Raw genomic sequence first — 27081 nt, 5'->3', positions numbered from 1 at the left:
ATTTTTTTTTTCTTCATCTTGCTCTCTAAAACACAGATTTGTTGGCAGGTACAGTTTTTAGTACAAACCAAGCAATCAGTGATGAATTTATAACAGTCTGTTTATTAAACAAGGTAAAGATACAAAGCTTTTTTTCCTTTTTTTTTTTTTAAACATTGATAACCTTAGTTTAACTTCTCAGTCTTGGCTGTGCATATTTAGTTGTCTAGAAACTGTATATGAAACCACAATGCAAGACAGGAAAAAGTGTAATAAATCTACGCAATATCTTTTCATAGAGAACATGGGTTAAACAGTTATCATACAGATTACAGCTCAGGAACTCCATGCGGAAGGAAAAAATGAAAATGTTTACACGACTGAATACTGCAGAACACAATACAGAGTAATGGAAATGGGATGATAAAACAGTTAAGGCGTACATGTAATTAACTGATATAAAACATGGATATTAATAACATATGGGTAACTAAAATAATTACAGTAAGTTCATACATAAACCTTTACAAAACCCAAACAGAGCATGTTTATGAAAACTAAAAAATAGGTACTATAAATGAGTAACATGTTTTACAGTACAGCAACATGTACATTTTCCCATTATCTCAAAAGAGAGAGTAAGTTGAGGAGGCAGGGTCTGTTGTTGGCGTAAATGTCTGTTTTCCGGCCAGTGGCTTGAGTAATAAGTTTTTTTTATTCTTTTGAAAACATACTATATACTGTATATGTATTTTACATTATTCTCAGTTCCATCTCAAACATAATGTCTAGCCGTAGCACCTTTTCTGAAGTGCCCTGAAGAATACAGGGTACTCTATTAGTACCATCCAGAGGTTAAAAGTTACAGTAAAAATACAACAAACAATACCGTGTACAATAAAAACAATACTAAGGAGAAAAGAAAAAAACATTAAAAAAAGAGAAGCATCAACTCATATCATAAGCATATGGAATATGACTTATACTGCAGTTTATTCCAAATGGATAAAGCTTATTAAAGTTTTTTTTTTAAATACTTAACTGGGTCAGAGTAGCTGTACAATAACTTCACATTTTGGTCCAAAGTTTGGGTTTAAAATTGACCACTCAAGTAAAATCTAATTTCCGCTTGAGTGTGTTTAAAAGTAGGGCTGAGTAGAGTAGAGCTGGCACTGATACATGTGCAATGTATTCAACCTCTAATACTTATAATAACTAATAGTCAAAGCTTAACTGAGTGGAGAAAGCAGACACGCACTGTAACAAGTTCAGCTTTCTATTAAAACCTCAACAAGGTTTATATATGGCACTAGTTAAAATGGGACGTGTGGAAAACATACCGTAAATTCTTAAATAGAAGCTGGGGGTGTGGTCGCCATGGACAAATACAGGCCCCAAATACAGGCTGGAAGAAAAAAAACAAACACGGGTGGATAGATTCCTGGAGCCACATGTATAAATGACGTGAACCTACAAAAACTAAGCATGAGCCATTTCTTACACACTAACTGGTTACTGGAGAAAGTGCACCTCAGGCATACTTCAGACCATACACACAGTTATCTAGAGATGGCTGCAGGTGATATGATGAGGAGATAAAAAAATAGGGTGAGGAACATAACCTTATAATAAAACCTTGTTTTTAGGTTGTTTGCCAATTTTACTGATTGTGTTATTTTTGCACTCGGCATCGCAATCTGTAGAATCTCAACTCCTTTCTAAACTTCTTCTGCCATCGATCCCTCTGCTAATGACAGTTTACCATCATTTTATGCTGAATTGTGAAGTTGTTAAAAGTCTGTTTCAATATGAGCTCTATAAATGAATAAGCTGATGCTATACTGACATTTTAATAATGATGATTGAGATATTACCGCTGCAATGGTTTACATGGTATGGCCGCCTTTAATTTGAAATGGATGCAGGAAGTGTTGAGTGTTGTATCAACAACATAATGCAGTCAGAAAGATTCATCATGGTGCCCTCTGCAGCTGAGGTGAATAAAGGCCTCAGCCACTATTTGAGAATTTACGGTAATGTAAAAAGCAGTGTTTCTTTGATCATATGTTATGATCATAAAGGTGCCATAATGTTATGATCATAAAGGTGCCGTGAAGGTAAATGTCAAATATGGAGTGAAAGATTTTAAACTAAGAAAAACATTCATCCTTCTTCCCTTGCATGTTGCTCTACTTTTTGCCTCCCAAAGTCAATAATGCAACATCTTAATACAATCATTAAATGTTTAAATTGTCATCTACCGATTGCCTTTCTTCAAATTTAGATGACCCTGTCAATGAGTACTTTCACAAAAAATGTGAGTAAAAACAAAGAAAGTAACAGGAAAAAGACTGTTATTTATACACAGTCTGTGCTCTTAGCTGCCACAAGTAATGCCCTTTGGCATTTTCCATCCAACAAGATTGAAACAATTTGAGCCAAAACCACAAGGCCTAAAAGTGCTTAAAACATTTCTTTGGATGTCTTCAGAATACACCCAGCAAAAAAAAAAATTCTACTCTCTCAATTCTTTATAAGGGCAAATATCATCTGGCACATTTTGGAAACCCATTTCATGGAAAGAGAAAAAAAAAAAAAAGGAACCTAACTAAAACATTTCTGATGGCCAATGCATCCGGCAGTTTACATGACGCTTACGAAAGTGCTTATTAAATCTGACGCAAGACATTCTTTCCACTTGATCCTCCGGACAACATCTAGCTGTATTTTTACATTCACAAAATAACTCTGTGCTCGTTTTTGACAGACGGCCCGTGTCAAGATGGATGGAGGCAGCCTGTTTACTGAATCTAGCACTGAATGCTTATGTCAGCTGTCATAATGCTAATGTAAGCCTTATGTAGATGGCTGTGGGTGCAGGGCCTCATAAGCTCCAGCCTAACATAGACTTTAAATCCAACCTGCTGCTGAGAGGCTGGGGGCTCAGATGAGGGAGATGCGTATGGGGATGCTGGGGGACTCGGTTCTCTGAGGCGACTGGTGGCTCACTAGGTGCTCCACCACCGTATGTTTGGACATGTGCTTCATAAGGTAGGTCTCCTACAAAAGACATGAAAACACACCAAATGGTCCAAAATGTAATTACTGCCATTAAGGACAACACATTGGACAACAGCCTAAAAAAAATCCCAGTTTATTTTTCTTGAAAGTGCTCATATTATGCTCATTTTCAGGTTCATAATTGTATTTAGAGTTTGTACCAGAATAGGTTTACATGGTTTAATTTTCAAAAAACACCATATTTTTGTTGTACTGCACATTGCTGCAGTGTGTTGAGCTCTCTGTTTTAGCTACAGAGTGAGGCATCACACTTCTGTTCCAGCTTTGTTGGGAGTCGCACATGTGCAGTAGCTAGGTAAGGACAACTAGCCAGTCAGAAGCAGAGTATGAGGGAGTGCCATACTAGCAGCAAGGTGAGCATTATAACGTGTTACAAAGTGACGCACGTTTGTCACAGAAGTAAACGCTGGACTACAATAGAGCTGTTTGGAGCAGTTTGTGAACAGTGTTTTCTGTTGGAGATGGTAAGTCCCTTTGGGGTGGACACTGGGCTTTTTCACTTTGTAAACCTATAACATGCATAAAAAAGCAAAAAAGCATAATATGAGCCCTTTAAATCTTTATCAACAAAATAACCATTTTTGACCCTTTTGTATGAAATTAAATATTCTTGGAGAACCTTTAAATACAAGACATATTCTAGTCAGTGGACTGAGAAAGATGTAACAGCTGCAGCAAACCTTTAACTTCAGATAGAGGGAGCTAAAGAAAACACATTTAATCAAAAGCTTTTAAAAACTAAATTCACCAAAGAATACACTGGCTTTGCAGTTGTGTCCTGCGACGGAAGAACAAAGCCAAGACAAAAGTTATGCTTTTGGTGTTCAAACCTTGATCATATTAATATGATAGAGCGTTTTAGAGCTGGAACCGGAACATATTTCACATCTCTGCTTAAAAAAAAGCAATTGAAATGTTGCTATGATCAAAACAGTTAATTGAGTACATACAGTAAGTTTTTTGTCGATTATGTGGTCAATTAATTGTTTCAGCTCTAGAGTAATGTTGGAGAGATAATGTATTTGCAGATGGGAGGTGGTAGCAAACACTTTGATTCAACTGGATAAGAGATTAAATATGTACCTTGCAAACCTGTTTTACAAGTAAAAATGATCAAACAAACTGGTACTTGGCACCTGTATGTCAAAAACAATTCACTTCTTTTCTGTATGTTTGAATACGAGCAAGAACATGTTGACTTGTTAAATATCACAAACAGGAAACGCAGCTAGTTTCAGTCCCATGTGAAGCAGAGTGTCATCAAAGGCCATCATCTTATCAGCCATATAAACAGTCAGTCTGAAGGCACACTTGGAAAATCTAACACACATGTGAAGATAACAAACAGATAAACTGCGGTTTACTCACTGAGGTGTATGCCCGGCCACACATGCTACAGCAGTAGGCCTTAGCGTTTTTGATGGCGTGCGCTGACAAGTGGATCTGCAACGATGCAGAGTCCGAGTAGGCACGGTAGCAGTTAGGACATTTATACGGCTTGTCTTTATTGTGCTGCCTCTGGTGAGACTGTTGGGGAAGAAACATGTAAAAGCTTTCAATTTGGACACCTGCCTTGTGATAACAATGCAATGAACCTGTTTTTTTTTTTTCACTGTGTAGTTGTCTACCACGGTGTAAAGTAACAGTTCTTGTTGTGATGTCTACTGTGGCAGAATTAACTTGTGTGACCATGTACTGACCTGGAGGTTAGACAGCTGGGTAAAAGCCTTTTCACATCCGGGGTGAGCACATTTATAAGGCCTATCGCCAGTGTGGATTCTGTGGCAAAAGAAGTGGAAGAAAAGTTAAAAATGACTCAAAATAGCTTTTTTATGACTTTGACAAGAGAGATGATGTAGTTGAAGAAACTGAATCGGATTCGACAACAGATTCTACAACTCCAACTTCTCGCCGCATATTTTAGTCACAACCTTGATGCACCTAATATACAATAAAAGAAATACCTAGCCAGGAAAATGACAAAAAGGGGCAAGATTTGATTTTCCAAATGATATGCCTGAAGTGTAAAAGGGGTGTCAGCAGACAAATTCTCTGCAAGAAAAAAACACATTTTAAAATGTTGTAAATATTGTGTCAGATTTCAGTTGCCCAGGTATAGCACGCGGTGAGTTTGGGGTAGCTCCTCGGTTGCCATTTCTTTTCCCCACACTAGCTTGATTGCTTTGTGTCCACAGCGGGACCGACCTGGTGTGCTGCTGCAGGTGTGACAGCTGACGGAAGGAGTTCTCGCAGTAGGAGCAGTGGTAGGGTTTGATCCCTAGGTGGATGCGCAGGTGCTGGGACAGGTAGGAGGCGTTGGCGAACGTCTTGGAGCAGTGGGGACACTTGTGGGGTTTGGCCTCCGTGTGGGACTTGGAGTGAATCTGCATCTCGGACTTGGTTAAGAAGGTGAGCGGGCACACTTTGCATCTTGGTGACAAAAAAAAAGGACACAAAAATACATAAACGTGATCAGATCAGGTTGTTTTAGTCAGGTTTGTCTAGAAATGGAGTCTTAAAGAGACTATACAGTGTAACACAATTCATGTGTTTAAAGTATTAAACCATTGCTGTTCCAAAACCAAGACCACTTCAGTCATTTTCTAGACATAAAGCAAAATACAACCAATTCTGAATCATAATCTATATCCAAGTGAGCAGTAGCACTGAGTCCCAACCAAAGTCAGAGTAGAGTTTAATTCAGATTAATTCAAAAGAAGTAGATAATGGTTTAGTATACAATTAGTTACTAAGACTTCCTACAGACCTGCATTGTGCTTACTGTACCTAACAAATTAAGTCTACTTAACTAAAATAGAAGATGAAGAAGAAATTGGTTTTGTTATTCCAGGTGTTAATAGGAGACAAAGATCAGTTGACAGTCCACTAAGTGAAACATACTGTACATCCAATCAGGTGAAAGATAGATTCATATCAATGTCTCAGTGAGGAGAACCACATCTCTATCAGCTACAGCCTGCTTAAAACCAAACCTGTCTCAAGCCCATGCCTATTGATCTTTTGTAGACCGCAATTACATTTGTGAATTGGCTTTGCGTGGCCAGCGTTGAAAGGAAATCCTATCCCCTGTGATGCAGTAAAAACTTAAAGACAATAGTAGCCGCTTCCTGTGTCTAACCTGTAGGTTTTGCCCTCTTTGGGTGCCACGGTGACACAGCCTTGGTCAGCTAGGATGGGGTAGGGCACCACCAGCAGAGGACCAGTCGGGTTTTCAGCTTTGATCTTCTTCCGTCCCCGGGGTGCCTTGGGTGGGGGGCCCAACAGTCCAGCCAGGCCTCCAACTTTCATGTGGTCCATGCCAGGACCGCTAGCCAGCCCGGAGATGATGTTCACAGAGGGGGCACCGCCCAGGCGGTTCTGGCTGCTGGAGGTTGGAGTCGTGGGGGTCAGGGCCTCCGAGGTGCTGTGGCTGTCGGGTCGGGATGAAGGAGCCAAACCTGTGGAAGTGAAGACCACAACTGTTTAACACAAATACCGACTACAACACTACACATGACCTGAGAGGCTTCTGGGTTGTTTGTTTTTTAAAAGATTAGTTTTAACTGTATTTATAGGACAGCTGAAGAAATGAAAAGGGGAGAGAGAGAGGGAATGACATGCAGCTAAGGGCCGCAGGTCGGAGCCGAACCCGTGGCCGCTGCATCTAGGAGTAAACCTCTGTATATGGGTGCACGCTCTACCAGGTGAGCTACCCAGGCACCCCCTTCTGGTTGTTTTAAGAGCCAAGTTCCACAGATTTACATTTTTGAATGCATGCATGTTACACAGTTTTAGATTTTTCAATTTCCTACTCTCTCTTTTTCCCACTTTAGACCTCTGTAACTATTTAATAAAATTTTATTTGATGTTAATTATACACTAAGCATCTCAGCAGTGGCCTATGCTGAGTGCCTGAATGCACACTCAATGTAAGCACAGTACATTTACTTGTCTTATTTATCAGCTATGTCATGTTTATTGTACTTTTACTGGTTTCTGTATCCCAATCTATTGACACAATTTAACAGTATGGGCCCTATTTTAACGATCTGAAACGCAAGTATCAAACGCAAAACGCAAGTAGCTTTGTGGGCGGATCTCGGGCGCTGTTGCTATTATACCGGCGGGATAAATGACTCTTGCGCCCGACGCAAATCTAAAATGGGTTGGTCTGAAGTAGCTAGGTGTGGTTTGGGCGTAACGTGAAAATAACCAATCAGAGCGTCATCTCACATTCCCTTTAAGAGCAGGCGCGCTTGTTCCATGGCGGATTGCTATTATGACGGCGGATTTGCCTGGCGCACGCCAGCGGGAGCTGTCCGGGATGCGGCAAAGTAATAAATGCCCGTCTTGGCCAGGTGGCGATGTTGCTGCGGCCTCTCGGGCGCATCTCCACAGTATGGAGAGGATTGCTGCAGCCATGGAGCGTGGGCCTCCAAACGAACCACCTGGTCCTGTGCCCCTTCCTCCTCCCCCCACTCCATCTCCATCCACCCGCTCCACCAGGAGCGCATCGCGCATTACTCCCGGACCAGATTCTGCCGGAGTGTCCAATCCCGCCGTAGTTCTCCTTAATTCCTCTAATATTTCCTCATTTATGTCATCAACACATCCATGATTCATGGAAATGTTGTGTAAAACACAACAAGCCACAAAGAATGCTGCAACTTTTTGAGGACTGTAAGTGCCTCCTGATCTATCCAAACACCTGAGGCGCATTTTCAGTAATATTTATCTTTGTAAATATGTATGGTTTGCAAAAATGGGAACTGCTGCGTCCGTGTAGATGAGAGAAGTGTATGCGCGTTGTGCACACGCTACATTATGGCCAAGCATGCGCCCCTAAAATAGCATCTGAATAACGCGCCACTGACTTTAGACTAGCGCCACTGACTTTAGACTAGGTTTTTCCTGGTCAGTGGCGGAATTGTTTTCTGCAACTGCAAAATATCACCAGGTAACGTTTGCGCCGGAACACGCCTCCTCTTTTCGCTGAACCGCCCCCGGGAGCGCAAATACATTCCTTAATTTACCGATGTGCGTCTGTGGAGGGAAAAGTCCGCTGTGCGTCGGGTGCAAAATAGGAATGATACATGCGTCGGTGTACAAAGGCAATTGCGCTGACTGCAAGATAGGGCCCTATGACTGCTGTCAATATTACCTACACCGGAGGCTGATTTCTATTTCATTTATTGATTATTTTTTGGGCTTTTCCGCCTTTAATTTTTGACAGCACAGCTAGGTGAGAAAGGGGAGAGAGAGGGGGAAGACATGCAGGAAATCGTCACAGGTCGGACTCAAACTCTGGACCTTGGATTTTCTTGCGGTTATTCCCCCCGTGTCAACAGACCACACAGAGACCAACTGACTGCAGTACCTGAGCGATGGTTGAGCCGGCCCTGTTGCTCGCTGAGCTGTCTCATGTGCCAGTCTTCCCACAATCCTTTGGCCTTCACTGCTGACTTGTCGTCCATATTTCCATCTGGAAGTTGTCAGGTGATGATATTTTAATCAGTGAACAGTAAATAGCGTTTTGATACAGACAGACTTATGCTGTGTTATTACTGCAAAATCTGAGGTCCTCATTTAAGACTCATTGTTGAAAGAAAATCAAGCACAGGCCTTTAAAACGCATATAAGTTAGATAGCTCATTAGCTTCAACTTAGAGATTTAACAGGTCCACAAACTAGGGCTTGGTATAATTTGACATTTTTTGATACCTCTGTGCCAATATGATAGCTGCATCTTTATACCAATATACCCAAATTATGTATAATATCATGTCTTGACACAAGCAGCCTTATGTTGTTGTGAGAAAAATTATATTCCTGATTTAAACTGAATCTGAGAATAAAGTAAGAATAAAGAATAAAGTAAACAAGACTAAAATGACACATTTGAGTCTGTATTCAAAATGTATTGAGGTCCAGTACCTGGGCCAACAACCAACCAAGTGAAGGCTGTACCTGGTCCAGAGCTGGAGGCAGGGCGAGCATGCAGAGCAATGTCCGGTTGTCCAGAACCCTGCGGCTGCTGGTGATGGCCCTGCACCTGTTGTGGCTTTGACACCGACATGACGTGCTGAGCGCTACCGTCCGGGGACGAGGTGGGCACCAGCAAAGACTGCTGGGAAGGAGTGGAGGTAGGCGGCAGGTGCAGGGGTCGGATCTTCTCGGCCATCAGCTGCTCCTTGATCTTGTTAATGAGCACCAGGTTATCCAGCTGAAAGGGTTAACGGGTCATGCTCAACAGAAAACAGCCACCGTGTGTGAATGTCATTCATGCCCCCAAAAACACATCCCAGGATAGAAAACACTGACCAGCACACAGTACAAGTTACATTCTATTTTTATCTATTTAGTTTGTTTCACTGACAGACTGGTGCTGAATGGCTGAAAAGACATTCACACATGGAAACAAATGGCAACAAAAGGTGGAAATGTCGCAGTAATTTCATGTGATGCGTGGACTTACCTGGCCTGGCATGGATGGAGGGGGCGGCCAGAAATACGGGTTGTTAAATCGAGGCTCTGCCATCCTGATATGAATAAAATGTTATTTAGTCGCATTTAAAAGTCAAGTTATAGCCTACTTAACCCTTGTGTTGTCCTTCGGGTCCCAGTGACCCGAAGGACAACACAAGGATGATGTACTTCCGTTTACTTTGTTGAGAATTGCTCTCTAAACAAGGGTTAATACAGCACCTTAGTTCTTGTTTGTACAGCATTTTGGTCAGCTTAAACTGTGTTTAAATGTGCTCTAGAAATAAACTTTACTTACTGACTTTACAAGAAACAGGCTTTAGAGAGCAATTCTCAACAAAGTAAACGGAAGTACATAATCCTTGTGTTGTCCTTCGGGTCACTGGGACCCGAGGGACAACACAAGGGTTAATGAGCTGTTATCTTATTAAACATTTGTCAAAGTCAGTCAGTATCAGAGAGGGGATTACGATACAAAGCATTATTTTTCAAACTGCAGAGTCTAAATGTTCTGAAGAAGATGTGTAGGCTAGGTGTGATTATATTAACAGACTTTAACTGTGATAAAGAAAACGATGACACCCTAACCTCAAGCAACTAACAGTTTCATGTTTAGTAGAAAAGGTGAACAGTTTCCTTTGACCCCAAATTATCATACACTTCATTAGTTTCCTTCACAGCACTTAAACTGCTCCCCCTACCCACTGAGGACACTTTTTGTAAAAACAACAACAACAACAACCTTGTATTAATATATATATTTCTTCCAATTTCCTAGGGCAAATATACCGAGGTTATATAGCATTTGTTGTATGACAGGTAAGTAAAAGGGAGGTTGGGTTAACCTAAAAAAAGACCATTTTATCCACAGCTGAGTGTGAATGAATAATGTGACACACAGAGGTAAATGTTACGTTGGCTGTGGGTTTTATGGGCTTAAATACATTTCTTTTTCTTAAAAAAACTACATTTGAATGAAGACTTTATAAATACAAATGTAAGACAATTTAACATATTTAAGGCTGGTAAAATTGGATTTATAAGATCTTGGAAATGTATAGGGTATAAGGTTCACTTATTAGACTTTTTTGGCTTTTATCCACATCTCACAGTCTTCCTCAGTAGATGGGGTTTGATGCTATCTAGTTTCAATCTAAATCTGGAGTTTAAATTTCTATGTCAAAAAACTAGATCTATGGTAGGCTATTTGAGAATTTTAAGGACCTGCAGTTAACCTTGAAAAATAAAATTAATAATGAAAAATAATTGCAAAGTCATAAACCTCGGATAAAGCTGGCATGACTTATTTTTAACAGTAGGAGTTACTACTATATTACATTTATGTTAATAACTCCGTGTGTAAATTGGGCCTACAGTGGGACAAACTGTCACCTTTAAGTTAACACAGGTCAAACATCTAGGCTAAATGTCACCTAGAAATATGTCCTCACTTATGAAAAGACATCAGTGGGACAGAGCCATAGCCGATTAGCTTGGACATTTAGCCCCTCTGTTCCTATTGTCTGAGAGTGAAATCCTGAAAATAAGTGAACGTCGCTTTAAATGTTAAGATAAACGCAATGAGAGAGAGAAAAAAACTTTTCATTCTTTGACTTTTCGGACATGTCGGTCGTCTGAGAGCATCTCTGGACTCACGCTGATGGAGGGTTTCACGGATCGAGTCTCCCGGTGCGACTCAGACATTCTCAGACAGTTTTCTTTAAACATTTCCAGACAAAAGAGAAACAAAAATGGCAGCCTTATTTTTATAAGGCGGGACGCCATATTCTGCAGACCCCAAAAATTTAGGAGCAATGAACATCTTATCGTGAGGAGGGTGTTGGGGATAAGAAGCGAGCCGACGCGCACACAAAGGTGTGTTTATCATGTCAAAGGCATGAATGATTGTTTACGGCGAATTGCAGGTTTGAATAGCCCGGCCTCCCCACCTCTTAAAAAAATTGACACTTCCCACAACAACCATGTCCTGCAAAAAAACAGCACGGAAACGGACAAGATGCAGGCTCGACTCAAACGCCACACTGACTAAAACAACCGAACCAACGCTTTAAGGTCGAAATGTAACCGGCGCACAGTGTCCTTTCTCCCGAAAGACGCTCTGCCATCTTAACCAAATTTCACTTTTAGGGCTGCTTTTTTTCACATTCTGCAACTTCTGGGCGAATCAAAGGACAGCGATTGCGTTTTGTGCACAATGCACGCATTTAGGAGGCTATCGCTTATCAGAGAAATGCACAGCAGTGAAGACACGAAAAGACATGCACAAATACCTTGTGTCCTGATTGCAGATATTGTCTTGCGAGTACAGCTATAATATAAAAGGTTCTTTCTGCCTGCCTCCAGTCGGACCACCGCTTCCGGGTCGCTTTGTTCACTTCTGGTTGCTGCTGCAGGCTCAGTAGTGCAGACAGAGGGAAATATTCTGCTAATGTTGCTTTGGATTTTTACTCGATGACCTACTTTATTCACGTTTAACGGCCAGCGCATAGATGATGAATCTAATAACGTGATTTCAGTGCGTGTTTGGGTTGGATTTAGCCGACAGTTTCGCAGGGCTGGAAGAAGTTAACTAGCCTACTCAAATCCTGAAATAGCAACGCAATGGAAACATACTTCATCACAAAATGTCACTCAATGCAACTTCTGACCGCTAAATGTACCAACATATATATATATATAAAAAAAGAAATTGTTAAATAAGAAAAAATGCCCCTTTCAGAGTGATAAATCATGCTGTTGGGTGTTTTAATCCGCAATGCATCATATTTTACATGTTGTATGTGGGAAATCTCAAACAGCAAAGAAACTCCCAGTCAGAAGGTAAAACTGCAATAAAAAAATGTAGTGGAGGAAAATAAAGAATTGCAAAACTTTAATGCACCTGTATCCCAAGCTGATGAGTCAACAGCCATAGGTAAACTCCCCAGTACATATTTGCAGGTCAAAACTGTTTGCACTCTTGTCCTATATACTTAATCAGGTAAAAGTCTTGGATACTGATAAGTTTTTTTAGAGAGAGACCTTGCCAGGCGATGGTATCATAAAAACATTGTTACAACAATTATCTGAAATAAAGTAAAAACAATAAATAAGAAGCAAAAGAGAATTTTTCTCTCCAAAACCTAGACTATATATATATATATATATATAAAACTTGTGTCAACACAGTTGAGATAAACCTTCACAGACTGTTTCAACAGCATTTCAATGACCATATTCCACTGTAAAACGGGAATATTTTAATGTGTAGCTGTAATTTAGTCATTGAAACGGTGTTAAAATTATAGTTATATTTTAGAAACACATTTATCTCAATTGTAACTTTTACGTCTAGACCTCCAAATAACCATATCAATGCCTACTGGTGCCTCCTTGAGGAAGGTTTTGGTCATTTGTGTTCAAGTAATTGATGATCACTTCCTTCCTGGCCTGCGTCATCGTTTTGTCAGTATTTTACATTTTGTAAGTGCCCCAGCTTTGTTGTGTTGCGTGTTAATACATCTGAATCTAAATACTTATTTTATTTTACTTCCCAGTTGTTGACATAATGTAGGTGCAGTTTGAATGTAAGAACCATGAAACAAACAGGATTTTTGTATGTCAAAAAATGAGACTACAATGTATAAATTTGATTGAAACTGGATTCAGCTTTGTGTTTTTTTCAGGTTAAAAAAGTACACTATATAACTTACATATGTTATTGTTTATATTACACTTATATGTTATATTTAAAATAATAGGCCAAGACTGAGATTTGTACAGTGACCACTTACCCACAGGAGGTTTACTGCAGAAAATATCCTCTAATTCTAATGTGTGTTACAGTCAATTAGACTTTAATGTTTGTTTTGGTATATTTAAAAAATAAAAGTTCAACCCTCTGATCATTAGATTGAGTTTACCATACTTGATTGATCCTCACTCTGATACCTGTCTTCAGTATCATCTAAATGTGTATCTTTGGTTTCAGTCTTCCTTATGAAGAGAAGGAAAATAGAGTTGCATTACTAATGTGCGTAATACATCCAGTGTGCCCAGCCTCCTATACCCACACCACCACCTAAATCCAAACGTTATATCCGGCTCATGAATTATTCTCATGTAGAGTCACGAGTTCTTGTGTCTGAACCACATTATTATCACAGAGGTACAGTGGAATTATAGGAAACAATCTGGCAGGAACTCATTGACGTTGCCACCAATAGTTGTGTTACTGTGTGTGGGATACGTGATCTCACTGACACTGTGTTTCCTGTTTCTTGCACTACTTCTGAAGACTCTAAGGAACTGACAGCTCTGACCCACATACATGCAAACACACACACACACACACACACAAACACAATCACGCAGGCTTCCTTTAACATTTAATTTGACTCATCTTAAGAGGAAATCTACAGATGGCTTAAAGTCGTCAGTTGTGAATTTCGTGGTGTCTTCGCCTGGTGATTACTATAGTGTGATCATATGACTTTGAAAGAGTGAAACTAACACTCATCTAAAGTTGGTTGTTTAACTTCCTCACGGTATACTTTTCCAACATGGACTTTGTTTTGGTAAGTAATCCAAATCAGGTGTTTAATTTGGATCACCTTCACAGTTGTTTCAGGGATGATTTAGCTTTCTCATTGTTGCAGTAATTGTCACAGTATTGCTGTTACCATCAAAGTGACCTAACAAACCCATTATGTCTCAATATTTGCTATATAAGTTTGGTTAGGGATTGTTTCAAATTTTAAACATAATTTGCTTATTCTTAGGGAGATGTTGAGCACTATGAGAGAGATATACAGTATATATGTACAGTCTCACTGTTGTGGTTTTAGTTTTTAAGAATTAACAGGCTCAACATCGCCAAAAACCAAGGTTGTTGAAGAGAGAAGTCATGAAGTTATATGTGGATGAGTGAAGTGGGGAAGGACTTTTAATAAATGGGGCTCTCTGTGTCTAACCAATAATTTTGCTCAAATTGCCACTAACAAGTATTTATGGTATTGTTTAATCCAAATAATCCAATTATTAATAATTATTATCTCAATTAGTTGTTTGGGTTGTAGAATCAGCAAATAGTAAAAAATAGTTGCTGTTGATTAATTTTCTGTCGAGCGACTAATCATCTAATCATTCCAGCTCTAAGATTTACATATTCAGGTGTGTCTGTGACCAAAAGATATAAGGATGTGTTTTTACAATGGTTTTAAGATAACCCTAAATAAAGCCAAAGACAGATCCTTCTTTTGTCGCTGGCTGGCAGATTTAGCTAAAAATGGTGGTGAACAATTCTGCAACCCTATTACACTGAGCCTTCTGATCATGCGTCCTGTTGTCACTGAGCAAGAGCCCTCTAACCAACAACCCTGTTGTCTGTGAGGCTCTTAAGATTTGGGGCCTGTTTATGATTCATTTTTACTGTAAACAGCTTTTTCACAGGTGTGACCTGTGTAAAGGACCTCTTTAGATAGGATAGTTTAATTCCAAAGAATCGCAGACAGAGTTTGGCATATCCCTGTCTAACTTCTTCCGATACCTACAGGTTAGAGAGAAATACTTCTCTTGAGGCCCCACTCAGAACAATTGGACAGAAGAATGTTTGAAAATTGACCTACCGCAAAAGTGTGTAGTATATTATTCAAGGTAATCCCTGCGTCTCCTTCCTTAGATCCCATTAAGCTACAATGTGAAGAGAAGATGGGATCTATTACACGTTAGAATACTCTTAGGCTCCATCTGACCAGGAGCAAATTGGCAAAACGTTTTTTAGGAGTGGCTGAGTTTAAGATGAGGATCAGGGCACCCACTACCATATTGTTTGGACGGAGATTTTTGATACCCTTTAAAATGAATGTGGCACAGTTCTTGATCTGTATTATTCATGGTGGTCTTCAATGAGTTAACAATCACCAACCAAACTGCACCACTATCTCATCTCAAACTTAAACAGCTAAAGCAGACAACTTAAGCCTTAACCAGAAATCTTGATAAGATCCGGCAAACGTTTGTTTTATTTTCAAAATTGCAAATTTTTTTCTCTCTTTTGCATTATTTTCTTTCATTGTCCCCTGATAGTATGCATTTATGTATCGAAAGGATGTAAAATATTTGAATATACATATTTGATAACCTGATATCAAAGGTGCATTCAAATTAATAAACAAAAGATGCACATTGAGCAATGTTTCCGCTACAGCTTGTATGGCAGCTGTAGTGTAACAAGTCAGTTGATTTGTGAGCATCTTCTTCTCCACACAGACCTGAAACCTAGACTTTTGTTTCAGGTTTTTCCACTGATACTTGCCTTGCTTTTCACCGGACAGTGTTACACTGAAGATACAGGACAAAAGGAGAATTCATGTTATCAAGAGTGCCCATCTGGTAAGTTGTTCATAAGGAGCTGTATGCATTTATGTGCTGTACAGTTATAGTGGAGTAATCACATATGAACCATTTCCCTTTTTCTCCTTTTCTCCACTGCTTCTCAGGGTATTATAAAGTTGCCAACTGTGCTCATCCAGCTTCAAATGTCATATGTGCAAAATGTGGTGATGGCACATACACAGCTGTAGCAAACACAAGGTTAAATTGCCTGAGGTGTGACGTATGTAATAGTAAGTATCTTGTTCAAATACCATTATAGGGTGATAGAAACACATGCTGTCAGATTGTGGAATATTGTGTTAGCTCTTTAAATTACCCTTGACCAAGATAATAAATTGAATTGATATTTTGTGGTTAATTAAATGAAAATATGATGCTTTTGGTTGCAGTTAACATTTGCCTCTTTTCACGATGACATTCATTATAATTATGGCATGCCATTTAAAAAAAAAAAATAGCAAGAAATTTTAGAATTTTTTTTAAAATTTACGAATCATGCTTCACTGAGTTTATTGTACAGCATTCCTGTGGGCCCCTAGTCAGGAATGTGTGTTAATGCTGTGGATTGAGACAGAAACACTATATTTTTTAATTTCAGGTTATGAGGAGATCAAAAAGAACTGCTCCTTTAATAGTAATGTGGAATGTCGCTGTAAAGAGGGATACTACGACTCCTCACCAAAGTCTGGCCACACTAGAATTAATTGCAAGAAATGCCCCTGTGAACCTTGTAAAGGTAAGTGAAGTCAAAGCAGTCACAACTGCCATATTAATTCATATCCTGGCTTATTCAATATAATAGATTTACTCTCAAAAGGAAACATATTGTTCTTTGAATTCTCACAATCTAATTTTTTTACAGAGCCTTCCGACAAAAAAAGGAACTGCCAGCCCTGCCAAAGGTGGGAAGTCTTACAATATGACAGGTTTAGATTTTGCTTTTGGTAACAAAGTGGAAAGTGCAGGCAGAAATCAGAAAAGAAATCCATCTGCATACTGTAGTGATAGCTAGGGTTTTTGCTTTTTATCTTTCTAATTTTATTAGTTGCTATATTTACCTTTTTCTGTGTAATTCTTTCTATGATATGGCTTTTTTTTTTTGAAAATTTTATGGCATATGTATTTCATGCAAATGGTCTGGCATAGTAGTAGATTCAATATGTTTTTAGCCTATATGTTTTTCAATTTCTATTTAGGGGTCTCTCTCTTTCATCTAATTATGGGAGCAGATGGATTTTGGATTATGCAGATAATGAGTTTGTTTGTGGGTATACTGTGTATCGCCTTCTCTGTGATGTTTACTTGACCAAGCCTGACACAAACCACTCTGGGGTTACAACTAAAGCTGAACCAATTAGTTGATTAATGTATTAGTCTATTGACCGAAAATTGATCTATAACAATTTTGATAATGGATTGTTTCGGTAGTTTAATCAGGCAAAAATGTGCTGACTCAAGCTTCTCAATTATTATAATTAGCTTCATGATGTTTGTATTATTATTATTATTATTTGGGTATTTGACTGTTGGGGGGACAAAACAAGACATTTAAAGACATTTTTTGATAGACTACACAAAAACAAACTTTTTATATTTTAATAGCATTTTTGTCTTCATCTAAAATGTATCTCAGTGGTCAAATCAAGTATGACATAATTTCAGAGTGATGGAACTTCTGCAAATCTCCAGATGTTTTTCACACTCAGTTCCTGTGGTTTTACAACCTGTTCTCACTTCCAACTTGTAAAAGGTTTTACTGAGGCCCTGCCCTACCTGTGCTGAACAGTGTGGCTGCGGATGTTAAACATCTCGACATAAAGGCGTTTTTGTAGTGTTTCTAAAGGATTGCAACTATGCACACAAGATTGCTGTTTTGCCTTTAAAAAAAAAACACATTGAAAGATAGGTTCATTATTTTTCAAGTCTGTCTTAAAACAATGGTCAGGTGCCCATATGAACGTTAAAGCAGTTTTAGCTGTAATCATTACTTCTGTTCATACTGGCCATTGAAAAGATCCCTTTCTAATGCACTAATCCACAGTCCACAAATCTCCCTATTTTTGTTACTATACCTCCACAGCTCAATAGTGACAAACACAATGTGGGAAATTTATACTAAAAGACTAACTTTTGAAGATATCCACTTGATTTGACCAACTCAGACTGTTGAAGATAACCCCCCATCACTTACATTGGAATCACATCAGGATGGAGTAGTTTAATGTCCAGTGTGAACAAGATAAATGAATACAACAAGAAAAACCTGTTTCAATGTTCATATAGGCACCTGCCCATTGATTTAAGATCAAAAAATCCCTAACCTTCAAATGTATGGATAAATGTGTTTTCAAATTCGGCTTTTGTCTTTATTAGTCACTCCTTTTTTCCCAGTTGTTTGGACATCCCAGAATGCAAGATGGAATGTACAAGTGCATTTCCAAATTCGACAGATCTATCTACATCTGCAACCACATCTGCATCTCCAGCTGCAACTACAACCACAGCTTCAAGCAACACATCGGACCCTACTATGGACCCAGTTCCACTTAACTGTTAGTGCAATATATGTGCTAATTAGAGAGTAACCATAGTTTTGTAGTTGTATGACTTATATGCCCAAAAATACTTGATATTGATTTTCCTGATTGATTTCCATTTTGCTGATTCTGGTCAGCGTTGAATATTGTTGAATTTATCCTGTGAATTATAGACAGAATTACTGTATACATTAGAATTGATGCCTAGTGGAATGATGTGAGTGTATCTTTGTGCCCACACCAGTGAACGAAATGCCCTGGCTGTTTCTGGTGGCACTTCTGGTGGCATTTCTGGTGTTCCTTTTGCTCCTGCTGCTCTTCGCCAGGAATCCATTCAGATACCCAAATTGTCTTTGCTGGAGTGCGAAAAAAGATCTGAAGCTGCCTGTTGAGCAGCCCAAATTCAATGGTAACCACTAGTGGAATGTATCTAAGCACATTTTCTCTAGTACAGTTTTGAGTTACTTTACTACTTTACTACTTTAATTTTATGCAATTTACTTGTACCTCCACTTCACTATCCAATGTTAAAGGTTGAAACTAAATACAACATTCAAATGCTTCTTACATACCTACTTTACTGTTATTACTTCTGCTTTTACTTGTGTATAATTGTGTATAATTTTAAATGCAGGGGTTTTACTTGTAGTACAGTGTTTTTACATTGTAGTATTGGTACTTTTGCAAAAGTAGCTAGTTACTGTTTTCACCAATGACAGTAATACAAGTAGCTACATACTGGTGCTTAGAGCTTTGGTAATTATCCACTGGAGAGATTCACACACAGTGAACAAATATATAATGTTTTGTGTAGTTTGTATGAAGATACGGAGCAGGTTCTGTGTCACAACACAAAATAAGATCAACTCTCATGTATGATTGCTTACACAATTATATTTTGTGTATATAATGCAAGTTTAGACTTTTGTTGCCAAAGAAAGTATTTCATTAAACAAAAAAAATCTTTTTTACAGAAATTTAACTGAGTTTTATTAAATGTGCTTTCTCAACTGAACATGTTCAAGCAGGAAGCCTACTGATAATATCTGCTTTCCTCCAAACAGAACAAAGCAGTCATCAAGGCAGCAGCCCCAACACGCTGGTTTGTGCTCAGTTTCATGCATTTCATGTTTTGTTGAGATTGTGATCTACATTGTAGCAGTGCTGTAGGTGGACAGTCAGAGAGCCTTGTGAAAAAACACACAAAAAAACAGTTAAAGGTCAAGGAGAGCAAAGATGAAAAGCCACGCAGTTGTAGTCAAATTGAACTTAAACTGTGATAAATTATCAAGATTTATAGGTGTTTTACAAATGCTGAAGAATTTTACTCATCACTCTAACATTTAACAGAGGTGGTTGCAGCAAAGATTTTGACTTCCTCTTTCTTGTTTGTCCTTCCAAGACATTTAACATATCTGAGGAAACACCCATGATGACTTGTAGTCAGAGTCCAGCCACGCCACAACATCCAGCCCACATCGCTTCTCTACTATCAGACCACAAAGGTAACATTCAGTAGTTGATGCCTGGCTACAATGCACAGCCTGTGAAGGACTTGGTTGGAATGTGTTCAATATATTGCAATGTTTTTTTTAAAGATTATTTTTTGGGCTTGAGAGGAAAGCTAGGTGAGAAAGGGGAGAGAGAGGGGGAAGACATGCAGGAAATTCTCATAGGTCAGATTTGAACCCTGGACCTCCCTGTCGAGGCATAAAGCTCAGTATATGTGCACCTGCTCTACCACTGAATCAACCCGGACATGATATATTGCAATGTTTGACATTATTGTTCCTCTCCTAGTGAAGGAGGTGCCTCCAAAATCCTTCTCATGCTGCCTTGATATTCAACCTACAGGCTTTTAAAAAAATTCTTTTACTGCCTGGCATCAGGTCTTCCAGAAATAGTCAGCACATCTCTACTCTCAGGCTATTTCCCATAGGCCCTGGACACTGCCACTCTTAAGAAAGAATAATCTAGAAAACTCACTAATGACCAATACTATAAAACCTCCCATTTTTAAGTAAAATAATGTAAAATGGCTGTTTTTTCCACAGGTTAACACCCTCTTGGCCCTAAAATAGCTTTAATATTTTCCAGTCAGGATTTCGACCACACCAAAGCACTGAGACTGCTCTTGTTAAGGTCTTGAAAAGCATCCACAGACAGTGGAAAGCTTTGGTAATATTTGATCTCAGTGCTGCATTTGATACAGTAGACCACTACATATTACTAGACAGATTGGAAAACTGTGTTGGACTTTCTGGCACAGTGCTTAACTGGTTTGAATCCTCTTTGAAGAACAGAGACTACTTTGTGTTGATCAGTAATTTCATATCCGAGCATAAAAACATGACGTGGGGTTCCCCAAGGCTCCATTCTCGGGCCCTTTTGCCATAATCATGCAGGCGACACACATTTATATAACTATATTACCAAATTACTTTGTTCCCATACAAGCACTGGATAAGTGCATTCAATTCAGTAATTGGATATGCCAAAATGTCCTCCAGTTAAACAAAGATAAAACAGAAATAGTTGTCTTTGGACCCAAAGAAGAACAATTAAAAGTTCTCAGCTTCAGTCGCTAATGTTAGACCACATACCATGCCAGAAATGTTAGTGTAGTCATGGACTCAGACCTAAATGTTTACATCCTCCTATTACATCATAATAGTCATGATAGCAAGCATGTATTAAAGGAAGCTTGGAGGTGTTATGATCTATTCTGAATTAAGCTGAATGAAACCCTCACCTTATAAGCAGAGCAGTTTCATTACTGAAATGTGAAAGCAGGCCCATATAATCAAAGAGACATTTTGCCTCATGAAAGTAAGAAACTACTTTCTCCCAAACTTTAAAGAAACATTTGTGAAATTGGTCTGAAACAGAGTCAAGTCAAGACTTCTTCAGGGGTGTTTATGAAACTGCATTTTTGAGGTGGGCTAGAAGGGTTAGGAGGAAATGTGATATATGAATTGTCTCTAAGATCTCAGAGAGAATGTTAGCTTATAAATAAGTAATACAAAGGGTATGTCAATACTGAAAGTCTTAAAGCGCCCATATTATGCTCATTTTCAGGTTCATAACTGTATTTTAAGGTTGTACCAGAATAGGTTTACATGGTTTAATTTTCAAAAAACACCATGTTTTTGTTGTACTGCACAGCTCTCTCTCACTGCTGCAGATCCTCTTTTCACCTGGTTTCTGTTTTAGCTACAGAGTGAGACCTCTTTTCATCTTCTTCTTCTGTACTATCTTTGATTGCACTCGCACATGCTCAGTAGTTCAGATGTAGATCATGTCAGCTAGCTAACTCTAGAGACAGTAAAAGAAAGCCTGTTTCTCCAACTTTGGTTAGTTACAAGGCAGGATTAGCTGGGAGACTTCTAAATGAGGGCACATGTAAGGTAGTTCTTTGTGGATTATGGTGAACTTGTGTGTGTTGTTGCAGTGCTTTGCTATTGAAAACAACGTAGCATGCTAGCGTTAGCATGCTAATGCTAACGGTTAGCATGCTACGAGCTAATGGTTGTGGTTAAGCGCTCATTTCGGACTGTAACGTACAGTCCGAGCCGATTTTGATTACTTATCTCATAAAAGCAAAACAGGGATGGATGATTTTTTCAAAGTTTGTATGTGTGTGGAAGCACCAGAGACACAAAAGAACACCCCAAATCCCAGAAAAAGTGATTTTTTCATAATATGGGCACTTTAACTAGGGCAAAAGGTGGAATGGGTTTATGGAGGACAAGCTGATTAACAATATCAGGAAAATTAAGAAAGATCAGATACATTCGTTTAATACATTTTAATGTCTCATGTCTTCGTGCATGCAAGCATCCACTCTGCTAAAGTGTCCTTGAGCAAATCTTCTCACTCCTTTACAGGTGATGGTTAGAGAGTACTTTAAAATACTTCAAACACAAATAATGCTGCGCTAACGTTGATGCTGGGATTTCTAGTTTGTTTGATGTTCTTGCCTATCTCATTCAAGGTAAAGTTCCAGTTGTAATCCCAACTCAGTCCATTTATATCAATGACATTTCAGAGCTTCTGTTTCACGGTGTTCCCAAGTATGATAATGTATTGATAATGGGTGATCTAAATGTCAATTTGTGCTGATTGGACTATATTTAAACTACAAACTCTCTCGCAATTACCATCTACCATGGTCTACTGTCCACTATTTAATAATGCTTACCACAAATGTTTATGTTATTGATCATGAATGCATTTTGCTCCATACTATGCTCATTTATTGCAAAAATCTATGCGCCAGATGGTAAACTCACACATTTTGTACACTTCCTCTGCTACCATTTTGCAAGCTTTAATCTCTCTATATCCGACTCAGGGAATCAGGCCTCTTGCAGGGTATAGATTTGTTGTTAAAGTATGCCAAGATTGGTTGTAGGCTGAGACCTTCACAGCGGCTGCGGGTTTGAGTCCGATAACATAATCTTAAAAAAGTCAGAGTCAGAGTCACCTCACGCACAGCTTCTTCAGCTTTGCTCATGTTAAAATATAGCATCAATTGTCATCATGCCACTAATGCCAAATGCCCTGTGATGAAAAAAAAAAAGACATTATGGTGCACTATCTTCAGCTGCAGTGTTCTCACACTCAGAGCATTAGCCTTTTCATCTCTGCTGGTTTAGCACACTATCATTGATCAGTCATGTGGTCCAAAGTGTGGAGGTGGAAACTGGGAAACAGGACGCCCTCACTTTTTCGCATCAGTCAGCAATTCAACGTTAGGGGAAATGACAGATCAGATAGTGAGTGCAGTCACTTAACTGTTAATTATTTACATCATGTTTTAACTCATCATCAACATCCACACATGTTGTTTACAGTAATATGGAGTGTGAAAGGTTGACAAAACCACATAGATTTTCCACTGCTTTTCTTTATACCCTTCATTTGCTCATTCTCAGAATCTATAAGACTTAATTTGTTTCCTTTATTTAAAGCAAATTACAGTACATCAATGCTTCAGTCTTGATAATGCAGTTTATTATTCACTAATTGCCTGATACAGCCCTGTGTTACCAGGAAAACCTCTGAAGTTCAGTTTAAAAACATACTCTACTTTTAGGAAGACCTTACAACTGCATTTCCTGTGTTAATGATGTCATGTTTTAATGTCTGGCATTTGTGGCAGAGCTGAAAACCCCCTTGCGTTCATAGTACTGTTGGCATTGTGGTGAGGATTATGTTCTCTATTCCCTTTCATAAATTGGGTTATAGTGGTTGTCTGCTTTGCTTTTACTGTATGTAAGGACATTTTATTAAGGTGGACACATCATAATAAACCTGCATCCAAGTTACCTAATACGAAGTGTTGACTGTCCTGTGCAATGTGTTGTTCTATATCATTGTGTTGAGTGCCTTGACATTGATGTTATACAGTAGGTTGTTTTTTCCACCTGTGTGAATCGGTGTTCATTTTCCCATTAAATCCTGACATGTGTGTTAGTCTGTCTCTCAATACTTTCTGACTTCCTTACCTTGTCTTTAGCACTCTGATCCAAGCACATTGGTTCCTACAGAAGATGTAAATGTTAAAAAAAAAAAAAAATTCTCACTAATATATAGTTTTATTGTTTTAAAGTGAAAGAAATTTTCTAAAAGAGCTGCACATTGCAGTTTTTAGGAAATGTTACTCAAACAGGAGGTACTAATAAATAATTGATTGCCAACTAATGAAGAAACCCAGTGCAACAGTGTGGCTTTATAATATGTTTTTCAACAACAATGGAGCTCTATGGCACAGAGGAATAGGCTATATCAAGCTTTGGCAAAAGTTGAGCTGTTGGTTTTGGTCTTACCATGGGATTTGTTGACAATAAGAAAAATAGAGAATATCACCAAACTTATTTTTTAAGAGCACCTGAACCGTTTCATAATAAATGTAGTCAGTGCAGGGCTAATCTCCTGACATGGTCAACTACAATGCTTCTGCACAATTATTATATCTTGATGACCTTTAGTTTACAGTTGGGTTTATAGTTGGCCAACAAACAGATAGCACACTCTAGCAGCTGACCTTTTTCCACAGCAAAGTTTTCGATGTCCTCTGATTGTCTGTGTTTCTCTCCCCCCAGCTGTCCGACAAAATGAGCAATCGGAGCACTGGCCGGCCGTTGTCCTCTACGCGATTATCAAGGAGGTGCCCTTGCGTAGGTGGAAGGAGTTCTTGCGTCTGCTCTCGGTTGCTGATCAGCAGCTGGAGCGAGTGGAGCTGGAGTCTGGTTTGGGTCTGGGCTCCATTGAGATGCAGTACCAGATGCTGAGGCTGTGGAGCCAGCGCTCCTCTGCGAGCATGAATGATATCTTCTCGGCCTTGCACTACATGGATTTATCCGGCTGTGCCCAGCTGCTGCAGGAAAGCATGGAAAAGCTGCAGTGGAGGCCTGAACTGAAGCAGGGTTTCACAGCCTGCAGAAGTTACACCGATCATGGCTTCAATGGGGCAATGCAGGACACCTGAGGCACCTGGGGACACACGCACCACACTATCATACAATGAGAGACATCAGTGCTTCAACCATGGAGGCCAGTTCCTGGAAGGGATGTTACTTGCAGAAAATTGCATTCATGTCATAAATGGCTCATACTGAGTAATGCAGATGTATATTATAGCTTAAAAGTTAAATTACATTATAGAGCACTGTGGAGATCCTGATATGCCCAACTACAATTGAGGTATAGCACTCCAGATAAGTGTACAGTATAATGTCTCCTTTCTTGAGTCTTTATCAGGTTGAGCTTTGGGTTAATTTTACCTCCAAATTTACACTTAAAATGCAGAATGTAACAAAGCTGCAGAACTGGAGAAGTGGCTTCCTCAAATGCATGCAACAACAACAACAGTAGCATTTTTAAGAAGGGCATCATGGCTGATTAACACTCAGATACTCTAGTAATTTAGCTGGAGATTTTTTTTAAGGGAAATCCCCTTATATTAGCTTTACTGTCAAAACACACCACTTAACCTCCAGCTTCTCATGTGCCGTCTCTCAAAAGGCCAACAGTTGAGGGCTGTGGTTTTACAACAGAATTGTGAAATGTAAATGTTTCTAACTCTTTGACTGTGTGCATTTAGCAGAAAGAGGTGAAAAGGAAGAATAAGTAAACTTCCTTGTTTTCATTCTAAAGAAGATGGTTTTAGTCATTCCTCCAGAAATCTGTGCTTAGTTTTTAGCATTTACCCAGTCATAGTAAAGTCTCTTCTTCAGTTTGAGTATTTAAACTGTGTGAACATTTTAGTGTACATCTATGATGTTTGAGTCTGACATCGCCTTCATCTCTTTTGAGAATGAAAGTCTGGTGTAACAACTCAGCCACTCACTCTTGTAGCACACCCTCATAAGGGAGGAATATTGAAATCCCCACAGAACGTCAGAATTTCAGTTTCCTGCAAATAAATGGTGTCAAGGTGCAGTTGGCTGGGTTTTTCCTCACCACACATATTCCATCCAAACTGATGGTTTCCTGTTGTGGCGTTAGGGTATCTCACTTTGAGAGTTTTTATGTGTCAATTCAGTTACTGACAGTAACAGACTTGGACTTTCCAGTAAATGGAGTTTATTATTTAATGTTTTAATAGGAATCTAGGTATGTGGTTTGTGGCTTTGGACCTTGAGACACATGTGTGTATATTTTATAATTATTATTTTTCATTTTATTACATGTTACATATTTTAATACAAATCTAAGGGTTAGGAATTGTATCCTCACTGGGGTAACCTGTGGTACAAATGTATGTTAACATGGTACTGTAAGAACCTTAGTCAAAGTGTCATCATACAGTGTGTCATAAATAAAATTCCTGGCCACAAGGTGGGAGTATTGGCTGAGTATTTGAACCGCAGCTGTTGTGCAGTTTCGAGCACAGGACCCAAAAGAAAGAAAATGTAGTCAGGGTGCTTGAGGACCTTCTATTCTTGAGGTGGATTAGACCAATCTCATGAATTGCAAATTATGCTTAAGCACAAAGAACAGCTGTCCTACATTGTCCATGCTCAACGGACAAAAAACATTGATCCCATACAGAGATGGATCCAGACGTACAGCATCTGAATTCTGACAGCAGGTTCACACATTCACTTTTCTTTTTTTTTGCATAGTAGATGTTAATATGCTTTCAAGAAGCTTTATGATGTGGGAATTAAGTCATTTTACTACTTGAATGCAGCATTTTGGTAGACTTTTCACCTGTTTCTCCATGTTGACTTAATAGGACTTTACAAATGTCTAATCATATTTGTGGCGTCTATAATGTGGGCCACTCCATTATACACATGAGAAAATGTCGAGTTTCCATTTAAAAAAAAAAAGCATTGGTCATGCCATTGACCCCGGCAGTAGCCTAATAGAAATGAGCATATACTGTAACGTTACACGCAATTTGTATAGATAGGAAAAGTGACATTTAGTTAGCACATTTTGACTATGTTCTGCTCTTTGTAAAAATATCTAAAGGGAAAATAATGAACACACGTCTTTTTCTAACTTTCACAACTGTTTCTCGCTTTTACCATTCCTAGAAGCACTACTTCTGTCTCAGTTAACGTAAAGGAACAGATTTTATCGCCAACTT

General features: G+C 38.9%; 2 protein-coding genes and 1 long non-coding RNA gene across 8 annotated transcripts; 1 reads left to right on the top strand and 2 right to left on the bottom strand.

Annotated features, from left to right (window-relative positions):
* Nucleotides 1–82: 82 nt before the first annotated feature.
* Nucleotides 83–11973, bottom strand: znf362b (zinc finger protein 362b). Of its 5 annotated transcripts, none has more exons than XM_039799801.1 (9): nucleotides 11835–11973; nucleotides 9536–9599; nucleotides 8995–9256; nucleotides 8438–8542; nucleotides 6200–6518; nucleotides 5266–5490; nucleotides 4761–4839; nucleotides 4429–4587; nucleotides 83–3039 (listed from the first exon to the last, which is right to left on the bottom strand). In XM_039799801.1, exons 2-9 carry the CDS (start codon nucleotides 9596–9598, stop codon nucleotides 2923–2925), a joined length of 1329 nt encoding a protein of 442 aa, XP_039655735.1. In that variant the 5' UTR covers nucleotide 9599; nucleotides 11835–11973; the 3' UTR covers nucleotides 83–2922. The 5 variants fall into 5 exon arrangements, with proteins under 5 accessions (XP_039655735.1, XP_039655733.1, XP_039655737.1 ...); XM_039799799.1 differs by having other exon boundaries at nucleotides 8995–9283; nucleotides 11835–11972; XM_039799803.1 differs by having other exon boundaries at nucleotides 9028–9283; nucleotides 11835–11972.
* Nucleotides 11974–13750: 1777 nt separating this feature from the next.
* si:ch211-112c15.8 (tumor necrosis factor receptor superfamily member 1A) lies at nucleotides 13751–26320 on the top strand. 2 transcript variants are annotated; one of them, XM_039799792.1, is made up of 10 exons: nucleotides 13751–14120; nucleotides 15879–15936; nucleotides 16044–16169; nucleotides 16538–16675; nucleotides 16802–16841; nucleotides 18331–18491; nucleotides 18721–18885; nucleotides 19541–19578; nucleotides 19879–19981; nucleotides 24584–26320. In XM_039799792.1, the coding sequence occupies exons 1-10, from the start codon at nucleotides 14106–14108 to the stop codon at nucleotides 24967–24969; spliced, it is 1230 nt and encodes a 409-aa protein (XP_039655726.1). In that variant the 5' UTR covers nucleotides 13751–14105; the 3' UTR covers nucleotides 24970–26320. The 2 variants fall into 2 exon arrangements, with proteins under 2 accessions (XP_039655726.1, XP_039655725.1); XM_039799791.1 differs by having other exon boundaries at nucleotides 15840–15936.
* Nucleotides 19200–24609, bottom strand: LOC120558677. Its single transcript, XR_005639163.1, has 3 exons — nucleotides 24526–24609; nucleotides 23987–24022; nucleotides 19200–19663 (listed from the first exon to the last, which is right to left on the bottom strand). It is a non-coding gene; the product is annotated as an uncharacterized LOC120558677 (long non-coding RNA).
* Nucleotides 26321–27081: the final 761 nt, after the last annotated feature.

Source organism: Perca fluviatilis, chromosome 5 (assembly GCF_010015445.1).
Source record: "Perca fluviatilis chromosome 5, GENO_Pfluv_1.0, whole genome shotgun sequence".
Taxonomy (NCBI): domain Eukaryota; kingdom Metazoa; phylum Chordata; class Actinopteri; order Perciformes; family Percidae; genus Perca; species Perca fluviatilis.
This window is presented reverse-complemented; position numbering and strand designations above follow the sequence as displayed.